This window comes from Pithys albifrons, chromosome 21 (genome assembly GCF_047495875.1).
Source record: "Pithys albifrons albifrons isolate INPA30051 chromosome 21, PitAlb_v1, whole genome shotgun sequence".
Taxonomy (NCBI): domain Eukaryota; kingdom Metazoa; phylum Chordata; class Aves; order Passeriformes; family Thamnophilidae; genus Pithys; species Pithys albifrons.
The window spans coordinates 7,785,737-7,804,400 of record NC_092478.1 but is presented as its reverse complement, the minus strand read 5'-3'; the positions used below and the strand labels follow the sequence as shown (position 1 = coordinate 7,804,400).

The 18,664-nt window shown below is 59.6% G+C and overlaps 2 protein-coding genes across 2 annotated transcripts; one reads left to right on the top strand and one right to left on the bottom strand.

The window, feature by feature from the left end:
• Positions 1-276: 276 nt before the first annotated feature.
• On the bottom strand, positions 277-10,525 carry TBX2 (T-box transcription factor 2). Its single transcript, XM_071575143.1, has 7 exons — positions 9,524-10,525; positions 8,578-8,845; positions 6,039-6,185; positions 4,812-4,888; positions 4,567-4,736; positions 2,669-3,282; positions 277-1,808 (listed from the first exon to the last, which is right to left on the bottom strand). Exons 1-7 carry the CDS (start codon positions 9,886-9,888, stop codon positions 1,359-1,361), a joined length of 2,091 nt encoding a protein of 696 aa, XP_071431244.1. The 5' UTR covers positions 9,889-10,525; the 3' UTR covers positions 277-1,358.
• A 237-nt stretch (positions 10,526-10,762) lies between these two features.
• Positions 10,763-12,432, top strand: LOC139681737 (uncharacterized protein DKFZp434B061-like). Its single transcript, XM_071575379.1, has 2 exons — positions 10,763-11,147; positions 12,200-12,432. The coding sequence occupies exons 1-2, from the start codon at positions 10,763-10,765 to the stop codon at positions 12,415-12,417; spliced, it is 603 nt and encodes a 200-aa protein (XP_071431480.1). The 3' UTR covers positions 12,418-12,432.
• Positions 12,433-18,664: the final 6,232 nt, after the last annotated feature.

Here is an 18,664-nt window from a genome sequence, read left to right as displayed (position 1 = left end):
CAGAGCCGGCAGAGGGTCCCCGGGAGCCGCGCGGAGCGCTCCACCGGCCGTGCAACCCGGGGCATTTCTGCCTTTCCCCGTTAAACCGGGGCTCGGCCGCGGAAGGTCCGCGCACCCCGGAGGGGGCGGCTCCCAGCGCTGCGCACCTGCGGAGGAGCGGCGGCCCCGACAGGAATGAAACAGGCGGGAGCCGGCAGGACTTCTCCGAGTAGATTTTTTTTATTGAAAGATGTTAGAATTCATCAAAACCGAACAGACAGATACCCGAGTAACCAGCACGTTGCAAATCATGTATCTTTTTATTTTAAAACAAATATAGAGCACAGTCCTGTGATATTTAAATTTATTATACTTTTCTCTTTTTTTGTTGTTCTGGAGTGAAAAATAAAAACCTGAGGTTTATTCCTGCATTCTCTGTATCCCGCACTGTAACGATATTTTAGTTATGCTTTGGATTGGTTGGTTTATTTTTTTCTCGCAAAAGTCCGTTAAAGGATTGAACTTTTAAGGTTCAGTTGTTTTACCAGTGGCACATGATTGTCCTAGAGAACAGGCGGGATGAACAATATTTTAAAACACAGTTGGAGAAACCGGTATCTCCTTCAATCACAAAGAGCTAAATAGTTTTCATTTACAATATATATGTTCATGTAAAATGAAAAAAAAACGAAAAAAACCCTTAAATGCGATGAGTTAAACTCTAAATATTATGTACACACCAATGTACAACTCTGAATAAATTAATACCAATTTGCATATTCTGGGATCCTTATAGCTTATTTACACAAATTACCATTTATTTCATAAATATCTGCCCAGGTACCCACGAGGCTCCCCCGCCGTGCCTGCTCTGTGTGGCAGCGGCTGCCGAGGCGGTTTGTTTTCCATCTTTCATTGCTTATCTCCCTCTTTTTTTTTCCTTTCAATTATTTTTTCCTTCCCCCTTCTCTTCCACAGATGAGGGTTTGGCCCGTCTCACCCTCCCGGGGTCAGGGCTGGGCCAGAGTCGGGGTCGCCCCGTCCATGAGGTGTCTGCACAGGCTCGTTACCCTCCCTTGATCTGCCCAGTGCCCAGAATGGGGAACCAAGGGATCCTGGGGGCTCTGTGGCCTCTCTGGAGCAGGGGAAGCCGCTCCCAGCCCCACAGCTGAAGGGGCAGGCAAGCCCTGTGCTCTGACCGCTCCCTCCTGGCTCTGGGGTGGTGGGTGCACTTGGCCAGCGGGGCTCCATCCCTTTGCTCCAGCAGCCCTCTCCCTGCCTGCCCCCACCCCTCGCTCCACAATAAATATTTATACTGTGCTGTACAAAATACCAGTGCTTTCCGCCCCGCCGGGAGGGCTCGCTGCCCGCCCCGTCGGTCACTTGGGGGTCTCCCTGCCCGGTGACAGCTCCCGCTGGCTCTCCAGCCCGCTCACCAGTCTCTGGATGTTCTGCAGTTCATTGAGGGACTCCTTCAGGGAGCCCTTGGGGGAGGCAGAGGGGCGCTGGCTGCCCGCCTTGTGCAGGGGCACCTCGGGGAGGGGGCTGGACTCCCGGCTGCTGCCCGCCTTGGAGCCCTCGGAGCCGGGGTTGAGGCTGGCGGGCAGGCCGGTGGTCAGCAGGTTAGTGCTGGGTGGGATGGTGACCGGGAGCTGGTAGGGGCTGAAGCGCAGGCGGGGGCGGCTGCTGCCCAGGAAGGGGTTGCGGGAGAGCGGCCCCGCGGCGGCGGCGGCGCTGGAGGCCGGCATGGCCGAGGCGGCTGCCGCGGCTGCTGCCATGTAGGTGTAGGGGTAGGGGAAGAGTCCGCCGAAGGTGGGCATCGGGATTCCCTGTGGAGAGAGAAAGAGGGGTCAGAGTTGTGTGGATGTCCCGCTACGTCCCCCCCCTCCTTCCTGCACCCTGAGCTGTGTTCCCCTAAGAAAGCAAAGGCAAAACTGGAACACCCCAGTGTCATCCTAAAAACACAGTGTAGGGAGAGCCACGTAGAACAGGGATGGGATAGAGCTGGGGATCCCCATCCACCCCACACCGACCCAGACAGGTGACACTGAGCACAAGTCCCTCTCCAAAGCCTGCCCTGTCCCCTCCCTGCACGCTGCGTGTCCTCCTCTGTGCAGCATCACAGGCCTTTAACCACATTAAAACACATTGTTAAGCAGGATCGATAAATTAGGGGAGTTCAAAGACATCTTTATGTATTTCATCAGAGGGGATGGGAAAGGCAGCACAAGCACAGGCATTGTGGGAGCTGTTTCAAAGCTGACAGGGAGCTGGTGGGCTGTTGGATGGGGACAGCCAGGTCAGGCAGGGCCACAGCTCCCGACTCTGCCCTTGCCTATGGAAGAACCATAGCAGCTGCAAAAAAAATCAAGATTCCTCCTCAAATCACCCCTGAGGCCAACCTTCAAAATGTCCCCCACCAGGCAGCAACATTTGGAGTGTGTCACCCCTTGTCCCCAGGGGCTACAGAGGGCCTGGGGGTGGCTGGGGGCATGAACAGCTCCTTCCCTGCACTGGGGCCACCCTGCATGATCCCATACGGGGGGCAATGCTGGCCAGACCTGGCCTGCATCCCCAAAGTTCTCCACTCATTCGGAGTGTTTTCTGGGAGGATATGGAGAGGAGGACCCAGGACCCAACAGGACAGCAGGGATGGTGATGGGAATGAAGAACGGGTGCAGGGGCTTACCTGAGAGGCCAACATGTGCTGGGAGAGGTGGAACGGGAAGGGGGTGGCCGTCCCTGCCGCACCCGGGGCAGACGAGAGGGCTCCATTCTCCAGGCTGCCCCCACCGGTCACCGAGGCCAGCAAGTGTCCCATGCCCATGGCAGAGAAGGCGCCGGGGGCCATGGCAAACTGTCCCGGGTGGATGAAGAGGGGCTGTCCAGCGCCCAGGGGGCTGAAGAACTGCTGCCCGTGGAGGCCAGAGAGTGCCAGGCTCTGCAGATGCCCGGCGCTCAGGTGTGGGGGGCTGTCCGTGTGCACCATCAGCGGGGCAAAGGCCTCCTTGCCCAGCCCGCCGCCCTCCGTGTCCTTCTTGCCCGGGTCCGTCTCTTTCCTCCGTCCTTCCACCTTGTCCTTCTCCAGGCCCCGTGTGCCAAACAGGCCCTCGCCGGGCCCATCCCGGGGGGATGCACCATCCTTGACCTTCTCTGGGCTGTGCCTCTCCTTGCCCCGCTCCTCCAGGCACCGGGGGCTGCTGCGGGGCGTCACATCCTCCGCGCTGGGGCTGGCGGCCGCCACCGGCCGCTCCTCGGGCACCTTCTCCACCTCCGCGTCGCTGTCGGGGCCCGGCTTCTCCTCTGCAAGAGGATGGAGGGGCAGAGGGTCAGAGCAGAAGCACCCAGGGGAGGTGAGGAGCGGGTCACTCACAAGAGCACTGGTGTCAGGGAGAGGTTGCGACAGCGAAGCCTCGATCGTTATTAATGGGAAAAACTCATTTGGGGGGCAGAAACGGGCCCTCGTGCTATGGTCGCTCTGGGGAAAGGGGATTAGCAACAGCAGTCCTATTGCTCTGCCAAACAGGAAAAACATGTTTGATGGAGACCCAAAATCTATTACAGCATCGCCCTCGTTAGCTGCAAACTCCAAGCGGCTGCAGAGCGGGGGGTGAGCAGAGCGGGCAACGGACAGCGCGGGGGAAACGGCGCTCTATAGATCTAATTACATGGAGCTGATCAACTGCGCGCTGTGGATTTATTCCAAATGTGCAGGTTGAGACAGGTTAAAGAGGCAGTTTTAAGGCAGAGAGTATGGCACAGACTCTCCTAAAAGGGGCTTTAATTTAAAAAAACCAATTGAGCTCTCAGAGGAGGAAGGGGGACGTGAGGGGCTGGCGAGGGCAAGGGGAGCTGAACCCCTGCCCGACCGGCTCCACTAAACGAAAAAAGCCTTTTGGTGCGGGTGAGGTGAAGCTCTGCAGGCTGGGGCGAATATTCGGGGAAGCCTTTGAAAGTGGAGAGGGGTGTAATAAACCCTCCCTCCAGCTCGGGAGGGGGGACTGCAGTTTTGATGAAGGTTTGCTGGGAATCGGGCTGGTGGAAAGTTTAAAGAGCAGATTGATAGTGCGGCAAGACAAAACCCAGCATCGAAAAACTGCAACGTGGAGCTCCTGGTTTATTTTCACTGACCAGCTTGAAGCCCTGGACTTACATTTTCCCCGCTTTCACATGCATTAATTATTTTTTCCCTCTTTTTTTTTTTCATTTTGTTTCTTTTAGCGGAGTGTGATTTTTCCATGGAAGGCAGGGCACACACCAGTAGAAGCCAGGCTAACATGGAGAACACACGGTCTGCTTTGCCATTTCTCCTTGTATAATAAAAATACAAGGTAAAAGATGGAATATAAATACAAGGTATAGAAGATGGAATATATGTTCAAGATAAAATATATAAAGAGAAAAACGTTGCAACTCGTGAATGCCATTTGCTTTTGCTCAGTTCTTGTCTTTTCCACCCCTGGTCTCCTCTGCTCACATCTCCATCTTTATGTCCCTCGATGCCCCTATGAAATCATCACGCAGAAGCCCGGGGAGAGTAGAACCCTGAAGTGTGGGGCCGTTTGGGGACCGCGACTGCTGCGTTACCTCTGCCGCTGCCCTTGAGGCGCAGGGGGCTGGGGAGGGCACCCACGGGCGAGTGGAGGGCATCACGCACGGCCGAGGGCTCGCAGGAGGAGGCGTCCGACTCGCCGCCGTCGCGGTCGGGCTTGCAGGGCTCCTCGTACATCCGCAGGGACGGCAGCGAGAGCTGCTTCCTGCGGGGAGAGGCAGCGTCGGGCACCGGCCGTGCCCCCGCGGGCGCGGAGCGGGGGGACGGGCGCACCCCTTACCTCTTCTCCCGCCGGCCATTGCCCGTGTCCCGAAAGCCCTTGGCGAAGGGGTTGTTATCGATTTTCAGCTGGGTGATCTGCGCAGGGGGAGAAGGACAGAGGAGGCGGGTGAAGCCCTGGCCGGGCCCCCCCTCGCCGCCGTCGGGTCGCGCGGGGTGCGCGGCGCAGGCTGCGGAACGCGCCGCGGCCCCGCGTTAACACACCGCATGCTTTATTAAAAATGATGCTGAGGTTAGGGCTTGAATTATTAATAGCGTCTTAATGATAGGAAGTTATTTTTCACGGCCCCCCGGAGGGAAGATGGCGACTGAGCTGCGCGGCGCTGGTTAAAAGCTATTCTTATCCCTCCCCGCCACGGGCTGCTGGGGCCGGCGACATCAGGGCGCTCAATAATGCATGGCTCTGAAATACGGCCCCGAGAGGGGCGCTGCGAAAGGCCCGGCTGCCCGGCCCCGCCGCGACCCCCGGGCCGCGCATCGCATGGCTCTGCCCGCGCATCCCCCGCCCGACCCGACGGGCCCGGGGCCGGCGGCCGCCCCGCGCAGCTTGCGGCGGGCGAGCAGACAAAGTGCTCTTTAATCGATTGTGACTCTTCGCCATAAACTTTACGAGGGAAACAAGCCCACCAGGACCCTCAGACAGAGCTGTCAATTAGCATCAGCAGCCAGGGGTGGAGGTGGAGGGTCAGCTTTTGGGTTAAAACACACACACATACAACTCTTGGAGGGGGACGGCAGAGGCTCTCTGCTCCCCACCGTGCTCTCCTGGCTCTGGTTGCTCACAGGGTGACACTTGCTAAATCACGAAAGCAACTAAAATTAGCTTATCTGGCTCTATTTTTTGGCTCTTCTAGAGCCCAGGGCACCTTCTCGGTGAGGCTGCCCAGGCCTGGTGCTGCTCTCCACAGCCTGGGCCTGCAGCAAAGACTCTCACGGCCCAGAAAGGCACAACAAAGTCCGTGAAGAAATTATTAATAGCAATAATTGGAATATTGATAATAGCATTATTAGTAGTATCAAAAATAGCGATGATACAGAAGTAGCATGAGGATGCACCCTGCTCTGGGGGCTTAGAGTTTAACCTTTCTCCTATTAACGCTTTTTGGCCACTCTGTCCCGAAATATCCTCACGCACACGCATTACACAAATCCACCCCAATAAAGGGGTGAGAGATGGGACAGGGGTGAGAGCAGGGGCAGGGACAGGGCAGGGGCTGCTCGGCCATACCTTGTCGTTCTGGTAGGCAGTGACGGCGATGAAGTCGGTCTCCGGGAACACGTAGGTGCGGAAGGTGCTGTAGGGAAGCTTGAGGATGTCGTTGGCCCGGACTATGTGGAACCTGGGCTGGTACTTGTGCATGGAGTTCAGGATGGTCTGGGTGGGCGAGAGAGCACAGCCCGCGGCTGCCATCAGCCCCACAATCCGCGGCCAGCTCCCTCCCTAAAAAAATGCCTCTTCTCCCGAAAACAACCAAAACCAATAACCCCCACAAATTCGCCGCGAGGAAGGAATGCCAGCGGATGCCAAAGAGGGAGATTTCTTATTTTTTTTTGTTGATGCCAGTGCAGGATCTGCTCCCAGAGAAGGAGGTCAGGGAACACAGGCACAGCAGCATCTTTGCGGGTGTTAAGCACGGCAATAAAGCAGCAAAAGGGATATCCCTGTTTTATTACAACCCTGTGAACGCGAGGCGACTTTCCGACACATTTCTAGCCACTTTTCATATTTCCGTCCTTAAAAAAAAGTTACTCTCCCTCACCACCACAAAAAAATAATGTTAAAAGGCTCTGGGTTAGTGTCGGGGGCGGCAGGAGCCGGTGCCAGCCCCAGCCAGCGCCTGCGACCTGAAAGGAGCGTTTCACCACGAACCATGGCAAATTTATGTCTCGGAGCAACGTTGCAGAAGGAACAGACATGTTTTTTTTTCCAGTCAGGTGTCTAAAAGCCTCGCCAACACTCAAAGCCATTCTTTACGCTCTCATTTTATTTTTTCAGTTTGGTTTGTTGGTATTTTAAAAACCCGAATTCCCTGCAATTTGCCTGAGGATTTTCGGAAGCGACTGAACACCCCGAGCTGCGCCCCTGGGGCGGCTCCAACCCCCTGCCCATCGCAGCCAGTTTTCCTGCCCGATAACATTTAAATAATTCCTCAACCTGCTGTGTTTGGACTGAAATGCAGAATTCACCGCCCGAAATTGGTATAGGAACGGCGAAAGCTTGAGCAATTATTGCCAAATAACGTCGGTCAAATGGCTAAATAATTATCACTTCATTTCGGTTTAGAAGGTAATAAAGAAAATCCCCTCTTTTTTTTTTTAACCTAAGCAATAATCACCTGCTGATGAACTGTCGGATCGCTGTTATAGTGATATAATCTAGACGGGATTTATCATGAAAATGGTGCAAAAAGTCTCATTCAGACGTGCAAATCTGCATTCCTTTAAAAAAAATAATCATCCCTCTCTGACCAGATGGGCACTGGCTAAACCCTCATCTCTCAGATTTAACACAGTCCGGATTTTGGACAACGACAGACACCAGAAATCTTTAATTGAAGGAGGCGAACCGTTAAAAACGCTGAATCAAACTAGTTTTTAACCAGTACAAAAAAAAAAAGGTATTTTTTAGACTCCTTCTCTCTATCGATTTACCTTGCTGTCTATAAATAACCTCGCAATGTATTATTTAACAAAGACACTGTTTCCTGCCTTGAGAGAAAAAATAAAAGAGAGAAAAAAATTTAAAAAGAGAGCAGAAAAAATAAAAAGAGGGGGGGAAAATAAAAAGAGGAAAGTTCTCCGGGAGGTGTGAGCTGCTGTTCCCTCCCCACCTGATCGGGGTCCCGCAGCCCCCGCGGCTCCGCCGGCCCCGGCTCCCCGCTAATTACCGTATCAGCAACGCTGCCCGAGGAACTTTCCCTTTACTGCCCTAAATGCTTGTCCAGAGGCGAGAGGGCCGGCTGGGGCGCTGGGATTTCCCCCTCCGCGCATTCCCGCAGGATCGCGCTTCCCTGGCGCTCTGACCCTGCTTTCTGTGGGTCTCTGCAAATGGCCAACATGCTCCGATTTCTTTCTTTTCTTTCTGTCTCTTTTCCGCCTCTTTGTTTATTTTGGGTTGGTAGCTTTTTGGCTGTATTTTTTGTTTTGTTTTATCTCCTTTAGGTGATATGATCAGGAGGGAAATAAACAGAGGTTTTCAGACGGGGCTGCCAACGCCTCCAGCCCTGCTCCCGGCTGCGGGAACCCATCGCAGGTGCCGCCGCCTCTGCTCCCCCCGGCTCGGCCCGGTTCGGCTCGGCCCGTCCAGCAGCGACCGCCCCTGTTCTGTCGCGATCCCGCCGCCCCGTCGGGGCTGCTGTCGCTGCATCCCCCGCACGGCCTCGGCCCCGCACATCCACCACTTTAAGTCCCTCTTCCCGCAGAGCCTCGAGGGCCGGGAACGAGCCGCAGGCCAGGTCGCGGAGGCCAAAGGATGCGGGAGCCAAGGGGCCCCCGAGGCTGCCCGCAGCCCAACCCTCCCTTTTCCCCCGGGGAAGAGAAGCTGCCCGTCGGTGCCAGGCCGGAGCAGAGGCTGGGGAGCTGCGGGACAGCCAGGCCAGGCCACCGCAAGGCCTGGCCAGGCCCCTCCGCCCAGCCCGACCCGGCTGGCGGAGCCGCTAAAGCCTCGCCGTTCCCCTCGGGCAGAGCACGGCCGGGCAGCACCGGCACCACCGGGCAAACCCCGTGCCTGCCCCGGGGGCTGCACTCTGCCCCGCAGCCCCACTTACAAAGCCGTGCTTGTCCGAGATGTTGTTGGTGAGCTTGAGCTTGTGAAAGGCAACAGGTTTGGCCATCCACTGCTCCCCCGTGGCCGGGCTGTCGGGGTGGATGTACATGCGCTTGGGCATCTCCGGGTCGGCCTTGCCGGCCACCATCCAGCGGGAGTTGTGGAACTTGTACCGGCAATCGTCGGCAGCCACTATATCCATCAGCAAAATGTACTTGGCCTTCTTGTCCAGGCCGCTCACCCGCACCTTGAACGGGGGGAACATCCTCCTGCGGAGAGACCCACAGCGGTACAGGGCTGAGTCCGCCCGCCGACGACCCCCGACGGCCTCGGCCCCGCCGAGCCCCCCGCACCGCTCGGCCCCAGCTGCCGCTCCCAAACCACCATCTTCTAGTTTAGTTCGCTGAGTATTCCCAGCCTTCCTCACGTCCCATCTCTTCTCATCCCGCTCTGCTGCTCGCACCGTGGCAGAAAGCAGGGAAAAGCTCAAAAATCCCATTCCGGGATATAAAGGGCGAAAACATATCCTGGGTTTACCCCGTTTCTCTGCGCTCCGCGGACCCGCTCGCCCGGCTCCCCGGCAGCTCCGCCGCTGCCTCCCCCGGGCCCGGGGCCGCGGACAGGGCCGGGGACGACCCCGGCCGCGGGGAAAGTTTGGCAGGAGGGAAGGAAGCGGCGTAAACAACGGGAGAGGGGGATCCCGGCCGCTCAATTAACGCGCACGAATTTAATTTGGGATCGCGCTCGGAAAAGTAGTAACTGCGGGGTGGTGAGAAAGCTCGGGACGGGGGTGGGGGGGAAACACCTCCGAAAAACTCCAGGGATCGAAACTCGCCGCGTTAATTCACGGGGGCCGATGGGAAGCGGGATGGAGCGAGGGGCGAGGGCGCTGCGCGGCCGCGCAGGTGCGGGGCGGGCTGCGGGGGCTGCGCGGGGCCGGTTCTTACCTCCCAGACTTGGTGATCACCATCTCGGTGCCCAGTTTGTGAAATTGGTCCCAAAGCTCTTTGGCTTCCAGCGTTACTTTGGGGTCGTCTTCGACCTCCTCCTCGGGCTCCAGGCTCTTGAGCGAGCGCAGATGGGCGGCTTGGTGATGGTGTCCCAGGGCCGAGACGTGCAGCCCGGCCTCGGCCGCCCCGGCCAGCCCCGGGTCCGGCATGGGCTTCGCCAGCGCCGCCGGAGGCAGAGCCAGAGCCGGGAAAAAGGACGGCTGGGCGGCTGCGAGGAAAGCGGACATGGGGAAATCAGCCGGCCGGGGTGCGTGGAAGGGGTGGTAAGCCATGGCAGTCCCTGGGAAGGCTGGATCTCTCATCGGTGCATCCACAAATCCAGGAGAAAAAGAGGGATTCCCTTTACAAAAATGCGCCGGTGTGTATTTGTTGTTTTTTATTTTTTTCCGCTCTCCTGCCCAGCGAACTCGCTTGAGTCTCTGGAAGAGGAAGGAAAATCAACAACACATACACTCTCTCCAAAAAAAAAGCATACAAAAAATAATAAAAAAGAAGGCGAAAATCAGCGGAACTAGATTCGGGAAAAAGGAAAAAAATAAAAAAAGAAGAAGAAAGGAAAAAAAAGGCGAGGCAGTTCCCGGCTCTTGGGACTCCCGGTCTGCGGAGGGGAGACAGTAGGTCCTTATTTTTTGTTGTTGTTGTTGCAGCGAGGGAGAGCGAGCGAGGGAACGAGCCCTCCCAGGAAAGTCCTTCCCGACACTAAAATAGAAACAAAAGCCGGGTCGGGGCTGCGCGGGGCGCGGCGGGGCAGGGGCGGCCGCGCTGCCCTCACACCCCCGCGGGCCCGGGCTGCGCCCCGGCGGGGCCGGCCCCGCTCCGCGCTCGGCGCTCGGCGCTGCGGCTCGGGCTGCTCATGGCCAAAGGAGCCGAGTGGGAACGGTGAGATCTTGTCCTGATCTCTGTAAAACTGTGACTATCTCACATGTCCTTCCTGCTCTGATCCGCCCGCTAATGAGCCAAGCCCCCTTGATTGCTGATTTTACGCGTTTCAGACCAATTGTGGATCTGCATAGGCGGGGTTTTGACAGCTCCGGCCAAGCTCCGGGCGCAGGGGGGCGGGGGGCGCGGAGGGAGGGAGGAAGGGAAGAAGGGAAAAAAAAAGGAGGAAAAAAATAGAAGAAGGTGTCGGAAGCATCGGCAGTAAGAAAACATGTCAACAGAATAAAATATTAACCAATGACAGAGAAAAGTGCTCGAAATCCCACCCCCGGCTCCTTTCCGCATACCGGGTCAGCCCCGGCTGCGCCGCCGGTGCGGGGCCAGCGCGGAGCCACCTCGGCGGAGCGGGGAGCGGAGCCCCGGGGGCGGGGGGCGGCGGCAGAGGCCCCCGCCGATCTCCGCGGGGGCGGCGGGCCGGGGAGGGGGGAGCGGCGGGGGGAGCTCGGCTGCGGCCGCTTTACGGCAGATCCTGGAGAGCGGATCGCGGTGGGGCGCGCCCCGCCCGCCGCTCCGCGCACAACCGCGGACAACCGCGCAGCGCCGACGGGGCGGCCGCCGGGAGCGCGGCCCGGCGGAGAGCTGCGGGCGGCAGCGAGGCCCCGAGCGGCCACCTCCAGAGCGGGTGAGTCGCTCCCAGCCGTCGCCCCCCGCCCTGCCGGCAGCTGGTGGGGGGGTCCCGAGCTGCCGCCCGCAGCTCCGAGCCCACGGCGGAGCTCAGATCCCGCCGTCGGGGCGCGTCGGCTGCGCGGCCGGGGGCCGGCGCGGCTGTGCCCGGCCGAGGGGCTGTTTACCCGGGCGGGGGGAGGCAGATAAGGAGGAGGGGGGACACTCCGGGGCTGTTTGCTGAGGGATTAGGGCCGGTCCCGCCGCGCCGGGGCCCGGGGGTGGGGGGAGCGGCGGGCGCGGTGGGTGTCCCCTCGGAGAGGCCGGTTTGGAGATCTGCGCTGATTAACTGAGGGCCGCGGTGGCTGAAGAGGGCCCTGGCGCCAGGCGGCTGAGCCCTCACAATAAAGACCCGTCTCTTGTCACTTCATATTTACCCCCAAATCTTCAAAAAGCGCCCTGCCATCCTTCCAAGGCTCCTGCCCCCGCCGCCTGCGCTGCGGCCAGGCGGGACGGGGCGGGGGAGGTAACGGCCGGCCCACTCCTCTGCCCCCCAGCCTGACCCCCCCGGCCTTCCCGCTCCGCGGATGCGCAGCTCGGAGCGGCTGCCGCAGCTCGGAGCCCTCGTTGCCGCGTGTCGCTGCTCCCCGCGCAGGGTGGGTCGCAGGGACCTCCTGATGCCCCCTTCCCATCCCCATTTCCTTTTTATCTCTCTGGCCCAGTTCATCGTGCCCATAGCCACCCCCACCCGCTGCCCCCCGGAGTCCCTGCCCCGGGTTCTTCTCTGGGCCGTTTACCACCTGCCCGCGTCCCGTGGCAGGTTCACCTCTGCCCGCACCGCGCCCGGCCCCCGCACCGCGCCCGACGGGGCGGGCACCGCTCGTACTCCCCCGGGGCTGCCCCGGGCGGCAAGGCCGGGGGGGGTCCCGCTGACCATTGAACGGGCTACAGGGACTGAAATTTAGACCCGATTTGGACTTTGCTTCCTTGACGCCGCGGAAAACTGCTGACTGCAGCTTTGGCAAAAGTGGTGCTTTCTGTATTTTTTTTTTAAATTTCCCCCTCACAAAGCAAAAGCGGAGCCTTTCATTGCCTCGCGGCGAATCACCCCACGCCGGGGCGGTTCTCCCATGGACACCTCGCCTGCTGCATCTCGGGTCCCCGTCTGGGCCTGGAGGCAGCCGTGTCCTCTGGAGGACAGGTCGCTGCCCCTCGGGACCACTGCCCGGCCCCCCGCCCGCGCCCCCCGCCCCGCTGTGACGCCGCAAAGGGCCTCGTCTGCAGAATAAATCCGATTCAGAGCAGTTTCGTCTCCCCGACCTTCCGTAGTGGTGCCCCCGACGGGGCTGTGGGGCTAACGGGTCCCTCGGGGGTCCCGGTCACGGCGAGCGCGCACGCGGGCCGGGAGCCCGCACCCCTGGACGGGCCGGGCCGTGTATCGGCCCCTCGGTGACGCAGCACCGGGCAGGGAGGGAGAAGCCGACGGCCTCAGATCCCCCCGCGGGGGCAGCTGTGCCCCAGGGACAGGGGGCGAGACGTGCTTCTCGCGCAGCCCCTTCCAGGGAGGGTTTTTCAACCTGCCCCAGGGCGCTGCAGCGCTCGGGGTCACCGTGCCCGGCCCCGGAGAGCGGCCCCGACCCCCTCGGGCCCGGCGCTACGCGGAGGAGTGGTCCCCAGGCTGGGCGGATGGAGGCCGGGCCGTCTCCCGGATTCGTCCCGGGGATTCGTCCTGGGGATCTGTCCCGGTCCAGCCCGAGGAAACTGTCCTGTCGGGCCATCTCCGCGCCGCACCCGCCCCGCAGCGCGGCCCCGCTCGCTCTTCCCCTTTCATCTCTGCCCATCTCCACTCATCATCCCGTTTCTATTTTTAGCCGGTAGACTTAGGCCTTGGCGCCAGGCCGTTTAAGACCTGTCAAAGTCCTTCATATTTCCCTCATGTCACATGGACCTTTCGCTCCCTTCCCCGCGCCATGCGAGGCCCGTAATTTGGATCTGTGAGCTGGTGAGCAAATGCAATTTGCTCTTCTCCATCGCTGTGTTGTCTCCGTGACCCCAGCCAGCAGGACGGCTGGTGTCCTGTCCGGGGCACTTACACAAATTGCGGGTGATTGATGAAAAATAACAATTCTCACAAGCAGCCGGGCCTCCGCCTTCCCCTCCTCCCGGCTCCACCGGGCTGCGGCGGCCCCGCGCCCCGGGCAGCGCTCCCCCCGGACGGGGCGCACCAGCCGCGGCTGCGGAAGGGGCTCCAGGTGAAGGGATTTTCCGTCGGGCCCCCCACTCCCGGCATTGATGCCATGGCAAGAGGACACCCCCGGGCTCGGGGAGGGCGGCCCAGCTGCTCACACCTTCCCAAGTTGGGGGAACGGAGCTGGGGTGGAAACAGGCCGTACCGTGGAGGGATAGGGATGGTGCCACAGGGTTGGGCTCCACGGTGCTTCCCCGGGAGAAGAACAGACCTGGGGACGTCAGAGACTCCCAGAGCAAAGTGGCAGGTGCGGGGCGGGGAGCTCCCTCCGTCCCGAAGGGTGCCGGGTCCCCGCGGGGCTCGGTGGCCCTCTCCAGTCCCGGGATGTGCCCCCCGGGCCGACGTGGCCCTCCCGCCGCAACTGGGCCGTGGGGAGGGCGGGGGCAGCCCCAGGAGCTTCCTCGGCCCCTCTCTCCGCTCCACCTGGAGAGGAAAAGAACCCCAACGTGTGATGAAACTGTCCTCGTTTGCTCTCACCCACCGGCATCCAGGACTGGGTGGGTGGGAATTCCCTCACCCCCGGGAGATCCCGGGAAAACGACTCTGCCCTCACGGCGCTCCGCTGCCCGTTGGAGGGGACGGGGAGGGGCCGCCGGGCACCGGGGCCCGCCTGATGCCCTTTTATCGACAGCCACCGAGAGAGATGCTCGACCCGACACCAGCCTCGGCACTGCCGCCCTCCTTCCTCCCTCCTCTTCCTCCCGCTGCGCGGTCGTGGAGCTCCGCGCCTTTGCATGCGCAGGGAACCCCGCGGAGCTCCGCCAGCCCCCCCGCTCCGAGCTCCCCCTGCCCCCAGACTGTTTAGATTTCTTTCCAGCTTTAAAGAAAATATTTCCAGTAATCCACATTTCTGGAAAATAACAACAGGCGGGGAGACGCAGACACAAACGCCGCTGAAGTTTATCCAGAGTTTGAACAATTTATAAACACATTTCCCAGCCTGTTTGTCAGGGCGGGCGGCGAGTGACCCCGGCCCGGCCGGGTGGGACACGAACGTCCTCCACTCCCCCGTTGCTCTGCGCTGTTTTAAGCCGAGAGTCCGCTCAGCCCTCCACTTAATTGACTTTTATTTTATTTTTTAATTATGGAGCGCTTTCTCCGCGTGAGGGTTGAATGATCCCCCTCCAGGCCCGCGCCCCCGAGGCCACCCGGCTCCCCACGTCGGGGCGCGGCTCCGAGCCCGCACCGAGCCCGCTGCCTTAAAAGGAGACGGGAGCCCCAGTCCGGGCCGTACCAGAGCGGGGGACCCGCTTGGAACCCGCGCTGGCACCGAGGATGGCGATGGGTACTCGGTTGGGGATGGAGGGGCGCGGTGGGGGATCATGTAAATCCCTCTGTTTAAAAAACTTCCATTTGAGAAAGTGTGTCACATCCCGGCGCGGGCGCGTAATCCCCGGGCTAATGGCATTATCGCCGCCTCGTCGCCGTCATGGGATGGGGCTGGGGGCGAGCACACCCCGCCCGCCGCCACGCGTGACCGCGGCTCCTTCCGCGGGGAAACGGAGCGGCAGATCCCCCCGCTCCGTCGGGGCGCCCCGTGTCGGGACCCCGGGGTCGGTGTCGACCCCCCTTCCGGATCCCTCTGTATCGAAGTCTATCGATAATCGGGGTGGCGTTGTCCGCCCGGGTTGCCCAAACGGAGCCTTTCCCGGGAGGGCTGAGCCCGGGTTGCGCTCCGCGGCCAGCTCGGCTCTTAAGCCAAGAGCTTCAGCAAACGGCATTATTTGATAAAATGATGTTGTTGGGCCTCCCGCCCGTTTCCTCTGCGGGATTAACAGCGAGGATTTGGGGTCGTCCCGCTGCACAGTGCCCGGAGCAGCTGGGACGAGGCTGCCCGATTCCTGCAGCCCACGACGTCCCGTGGAAAATCTGGAAAAAGCCACAGAAACGGCGATTCTGACAGAAGAGTGGCGGGTTTGGGAGTAAAAGGAAAAAATCACGAAGGGCTCCGTGCCTGGCGCAACCTCGCTGGAGGCAAGGAGGCTGCTGCCCCCCCAAATCCCCTTCCAGGCAGGGACCCCTCCTCCACAGGGACAGCAAAATCCCTGAGGACAGAGGATGTCCCGAGCTGGGTCTGAGCCACGATTTCTTTCCTTTGTTAGTTTTATTTTTCAAACTGTGCCTGGTGAGTGCAGTGCCCACCGATTGCCCCTGGAAGGGGGAAGGTGCAGGGCAGCCCCCATTTTCCCCAGGGTCACTCAGCCCTCCTGGTCCCCACTCTCCCTGCATCCCCATAACCCTTTTTCTCTCTGTTTGGGGCCAGGAGTTGCAGGATCAAAGGAGGGGTGAACGAACCAGCCCTGGGTGGGCAGTGCTGATGGGGTCTCACATCTTGGCCTGTCCTCTTCAGGCGGGATCTGGGAACATGTCTGGAATCACATCTAACGCAGGATCTGACGCCGCTGTTCCCACATCACGTGAGTTGTGGTTTTGGTCTAGGTTTGACTTTTAGGATTGCAGAAAATCACCATTTTGTGTTTGTAGGAGAGAGCATTTCACTGCCAAGAGGAAAAAAAAAACAGAATAAATCAGGAGCTGGTCCTGGGCAGGAATAACACTTTTCATTGCACCTGTCCCTTTGCTGGGTGGTCCATCATGAACAAGTTTGATGTATATCAGCACTGCATGGAAGGGGCAACTCTCACCATCTTTATTCACTTTTCCTCCAAAACCGAGCACTCCTCCAAGCCTTTTTCTGCCAGAGGCAGGGAGAGGTGGAGCAGGGGTCTGAAGGCAGGACAGGCTCTTCCCATCTTGCAATTCTTGAAACCAGTCTGCAAACTCAAACTGCTGTGGGGCAATGCCCCATCATGGCCCTGGATCCAGCTGCGTTCCTGGGCACCTCTGCCTTGCACTTAATTTTCTCATTGTCCAGCTTTTCCCTCGCTTCTCTGTAGGTCCTGGGCTCTTGTGATCATCCTGGGGGTTTGGGGGCTTTGGCCTGGGCACACAGTGAGCACGCTGAGACCTGCCACCCTCAAGCCTCTCTTCTGCCAGCTCCTCGCCTGCACGAGCTCTGCAGCGCCGGCAGACTGCTCTTCCAGGCGTGTTTTCCATGGATACCTCAACGGAGGCAGCGCCAAATAACAAGTAAATAACAGCCCCGACGCCGGCCTGCCGGCACAAAGCAAGCAATTGCCCTTCACGCAGGTCACTAATCTCTTGACACATGGTCTTTGAGACCTGGGCCACGGGGAGGGGAGGCTGAAAGGAAGAAAAGATAGTGGGGACAATGGCAGGGCCGCCGGCTGGCTAATAACCCTGCTCCCAGCTTTGTCTGGGTACACTCAGCGCGACGCTGGGATCAATTCATGTGCGCAGAGAAAACACACTCCTGCCCCGCCGCGGTGCCGGGAGGGTCCCGACTGGCCGGGCTAAGTGCAAAGCTCGAGATGCTGCAGGTATTAATAGCCCCCATTTTGTAGCCAGCAGTAATTCCCTCCTGTGTTTTCCCCTCCACGCTGAAAACAAACCCTTCACTTGATCCGTTTGTCCTCTCCAGTTGCCATCTGTCTTCCATCCTTCAAATCTCACCTTAAAAACAGTGCCTCTTGAGCAAATCCTCCCTGCCGGCCCCGCGTGCCGTCTCGCCCGGCGCAGGCCCGACACTCCAAGCGCTCATTGAAGTGAAGGGGATTTGAGAGCGCACAGGACACGGCGGGATTAAGGCCACAGATTGTGCTCCCCCGGCCACACTGTGCCGGCACAGCAAAGCCTGGCCTTGCGGCTCTGCCTGCCCTCAGCCTCTCCTCCATGTCGGGAGGTGGCCAGTGCGTGGACATCCCCATCACTCTGCCCTTCAGGTGCTGGTGGGGTGGAGGGGAGCACCTGAGCTGACCTCCCTGGGGTCTCTGCAGGTCCCTTCCTCCAGAGGTCATGCCCTGTGCCTTGGGGAGGAGGCACAGAGGGCTTCACATGGGGGGACTGCTGTTTGCACAGATGTGGCAGGTGCTGTCTCACCTCTTGGCACCCCGTCCCATCCTGTCCCGGCCCATCTCGGCCCGCACCACTCAGGGGCAGCATCTGCGGGGCGGCCCCGGCCAAGCTGTGAATCACACACACATCAAAGCTCCGGCAGCGCCGGCACTCGCGGCCCCGGCAGCCGCTCGGAGAGGACAGTGCCCGTGCAGATGTTCAGCAGCAGCTTGTCTCAATTATAGAGAGCAGCAGAATCCACCAGAAAACTCAGGGAAGGGAAGAGAAAGAGTCCTGGCCCGTGGCGGGGTCCACAGCACATCCCACTCATCCTTTGCAGCTTCACGGGGTGGGTCATTCCAGCACATCATCACTTCCCTCCAATTTAGCGTCAGTATTGCATTACATCACATTGCCCCGCATTCCCCTCCAGCCCTCGTTCTGGTGGAGGTCACCTGCTCCCAGCAAAATCTTGGTCTTCTTTAGCAAAACCCCACCTTGCTGGGCTTCACAGGCACAGAGGAGAGATCAGACGTGACTGTATCTCATCCAAATGTTTGCAGTCAGTGAGATTCCTCCTGGAAAATAAAACCCCACGATATGAAAGCCAGTCATGGGACCTATAGCAGTGTGACACTTGGTGTTTTTTGGCTGAGCCTGGCAAGGATAAGACCTGACCCTGCCCAGCTCCCACAGACCCCATGGACTAGCAGGAGTCTCATGGTCCAGTCAGTCACCCGGGTAGGACAATGGCATCACTCCCACATGACAGCTGGACTTTCCCCTTTCAACGGCAAAAAGAGCAAAATTTACTGTTCCTTGAGAGGTGGCTGCAGCACAGACCCCCTCGTGTGGGAGGAGAGGCAGCGGGACGTGTCCGTGCCCCCAGAGGGAGTGGGGAGTGGGTGTGAGTGGTGTGGGAGGCAGGGACGGGCAGCTCTTCACCCAGGGCTGCCAGTGCTGGCTCTGGTTTTCTGCTTGAATGAAACTGGTTCATGACCTCCAGTCCACAGCAGACCCTTGCCAAAGTCCTCTCCTCAGGTTGTCCAGAAATGAATGTTCTTGCCTGTGGTTTCCACCTGGACTGTCAGGTATGGCTCATCCCAGGGCCTGGGGACAGGCTGTGGTGCTGGGCAGAGTCCTCCTCACCAGGTGGTGCAGAGACACTGTGCTCCCTCCAAAACACACGGGGGGTTCCTGTCCCCCTGTTCCTAAGGTGTATTTAAGTGAAAATACAATGGGTTCCTTCCCCATCCTGCTTGCCACGGCCCCATGACCCAGCACTTCTCACCTCCCCAGAGAAGGGGCTGGTGGGAGTGGGATTAGTGCCCAGCTGGCACCGGGCTGCCACATGGGCAATGGCACCCACCTTT

Excerpts from the sequence above, each read along its gene's own strand:
- TBX2 (XM_071575143.1), bottom strand. The coding sequence starts at position 9,888 with ATGAGAGATCCAGCCTTCCCAGGGACTGCCATGGCTTACCACCCCTTC. Across the intron at positions 6,186-8,577 it reads TCTCGGACAAGCACGGCTTT|ACCATCCTGAACTCCATGCA; the intron begins GTAAGTGGGGCT and ends TCGCCCACCCAG. Across the intron at positions 4,737-4,811 it reads AATGGCCGGCGGGAGAAGAG|GAAGCAGCTCTCGCTGCCGT; the intron begins GTAAGGGGTGCG and ends CTCTCCCCGCAG.
- LOC139681737 (XM_071575379.1), top strand. The coding sequence starts at position 10,763 with ATGACAGAGAAAAGTGCTCGAAATCCCACCCCCGGCTCCTTTCCGCAT. Across the intron at positions 11,148-12,199 it reads AGCGGCCACCTCCAGAGCGG|CAAAAGCGGAGCCTTTCATT; the intron begins GTGAGTCGCTCC and ends CCCCTCACAAAG.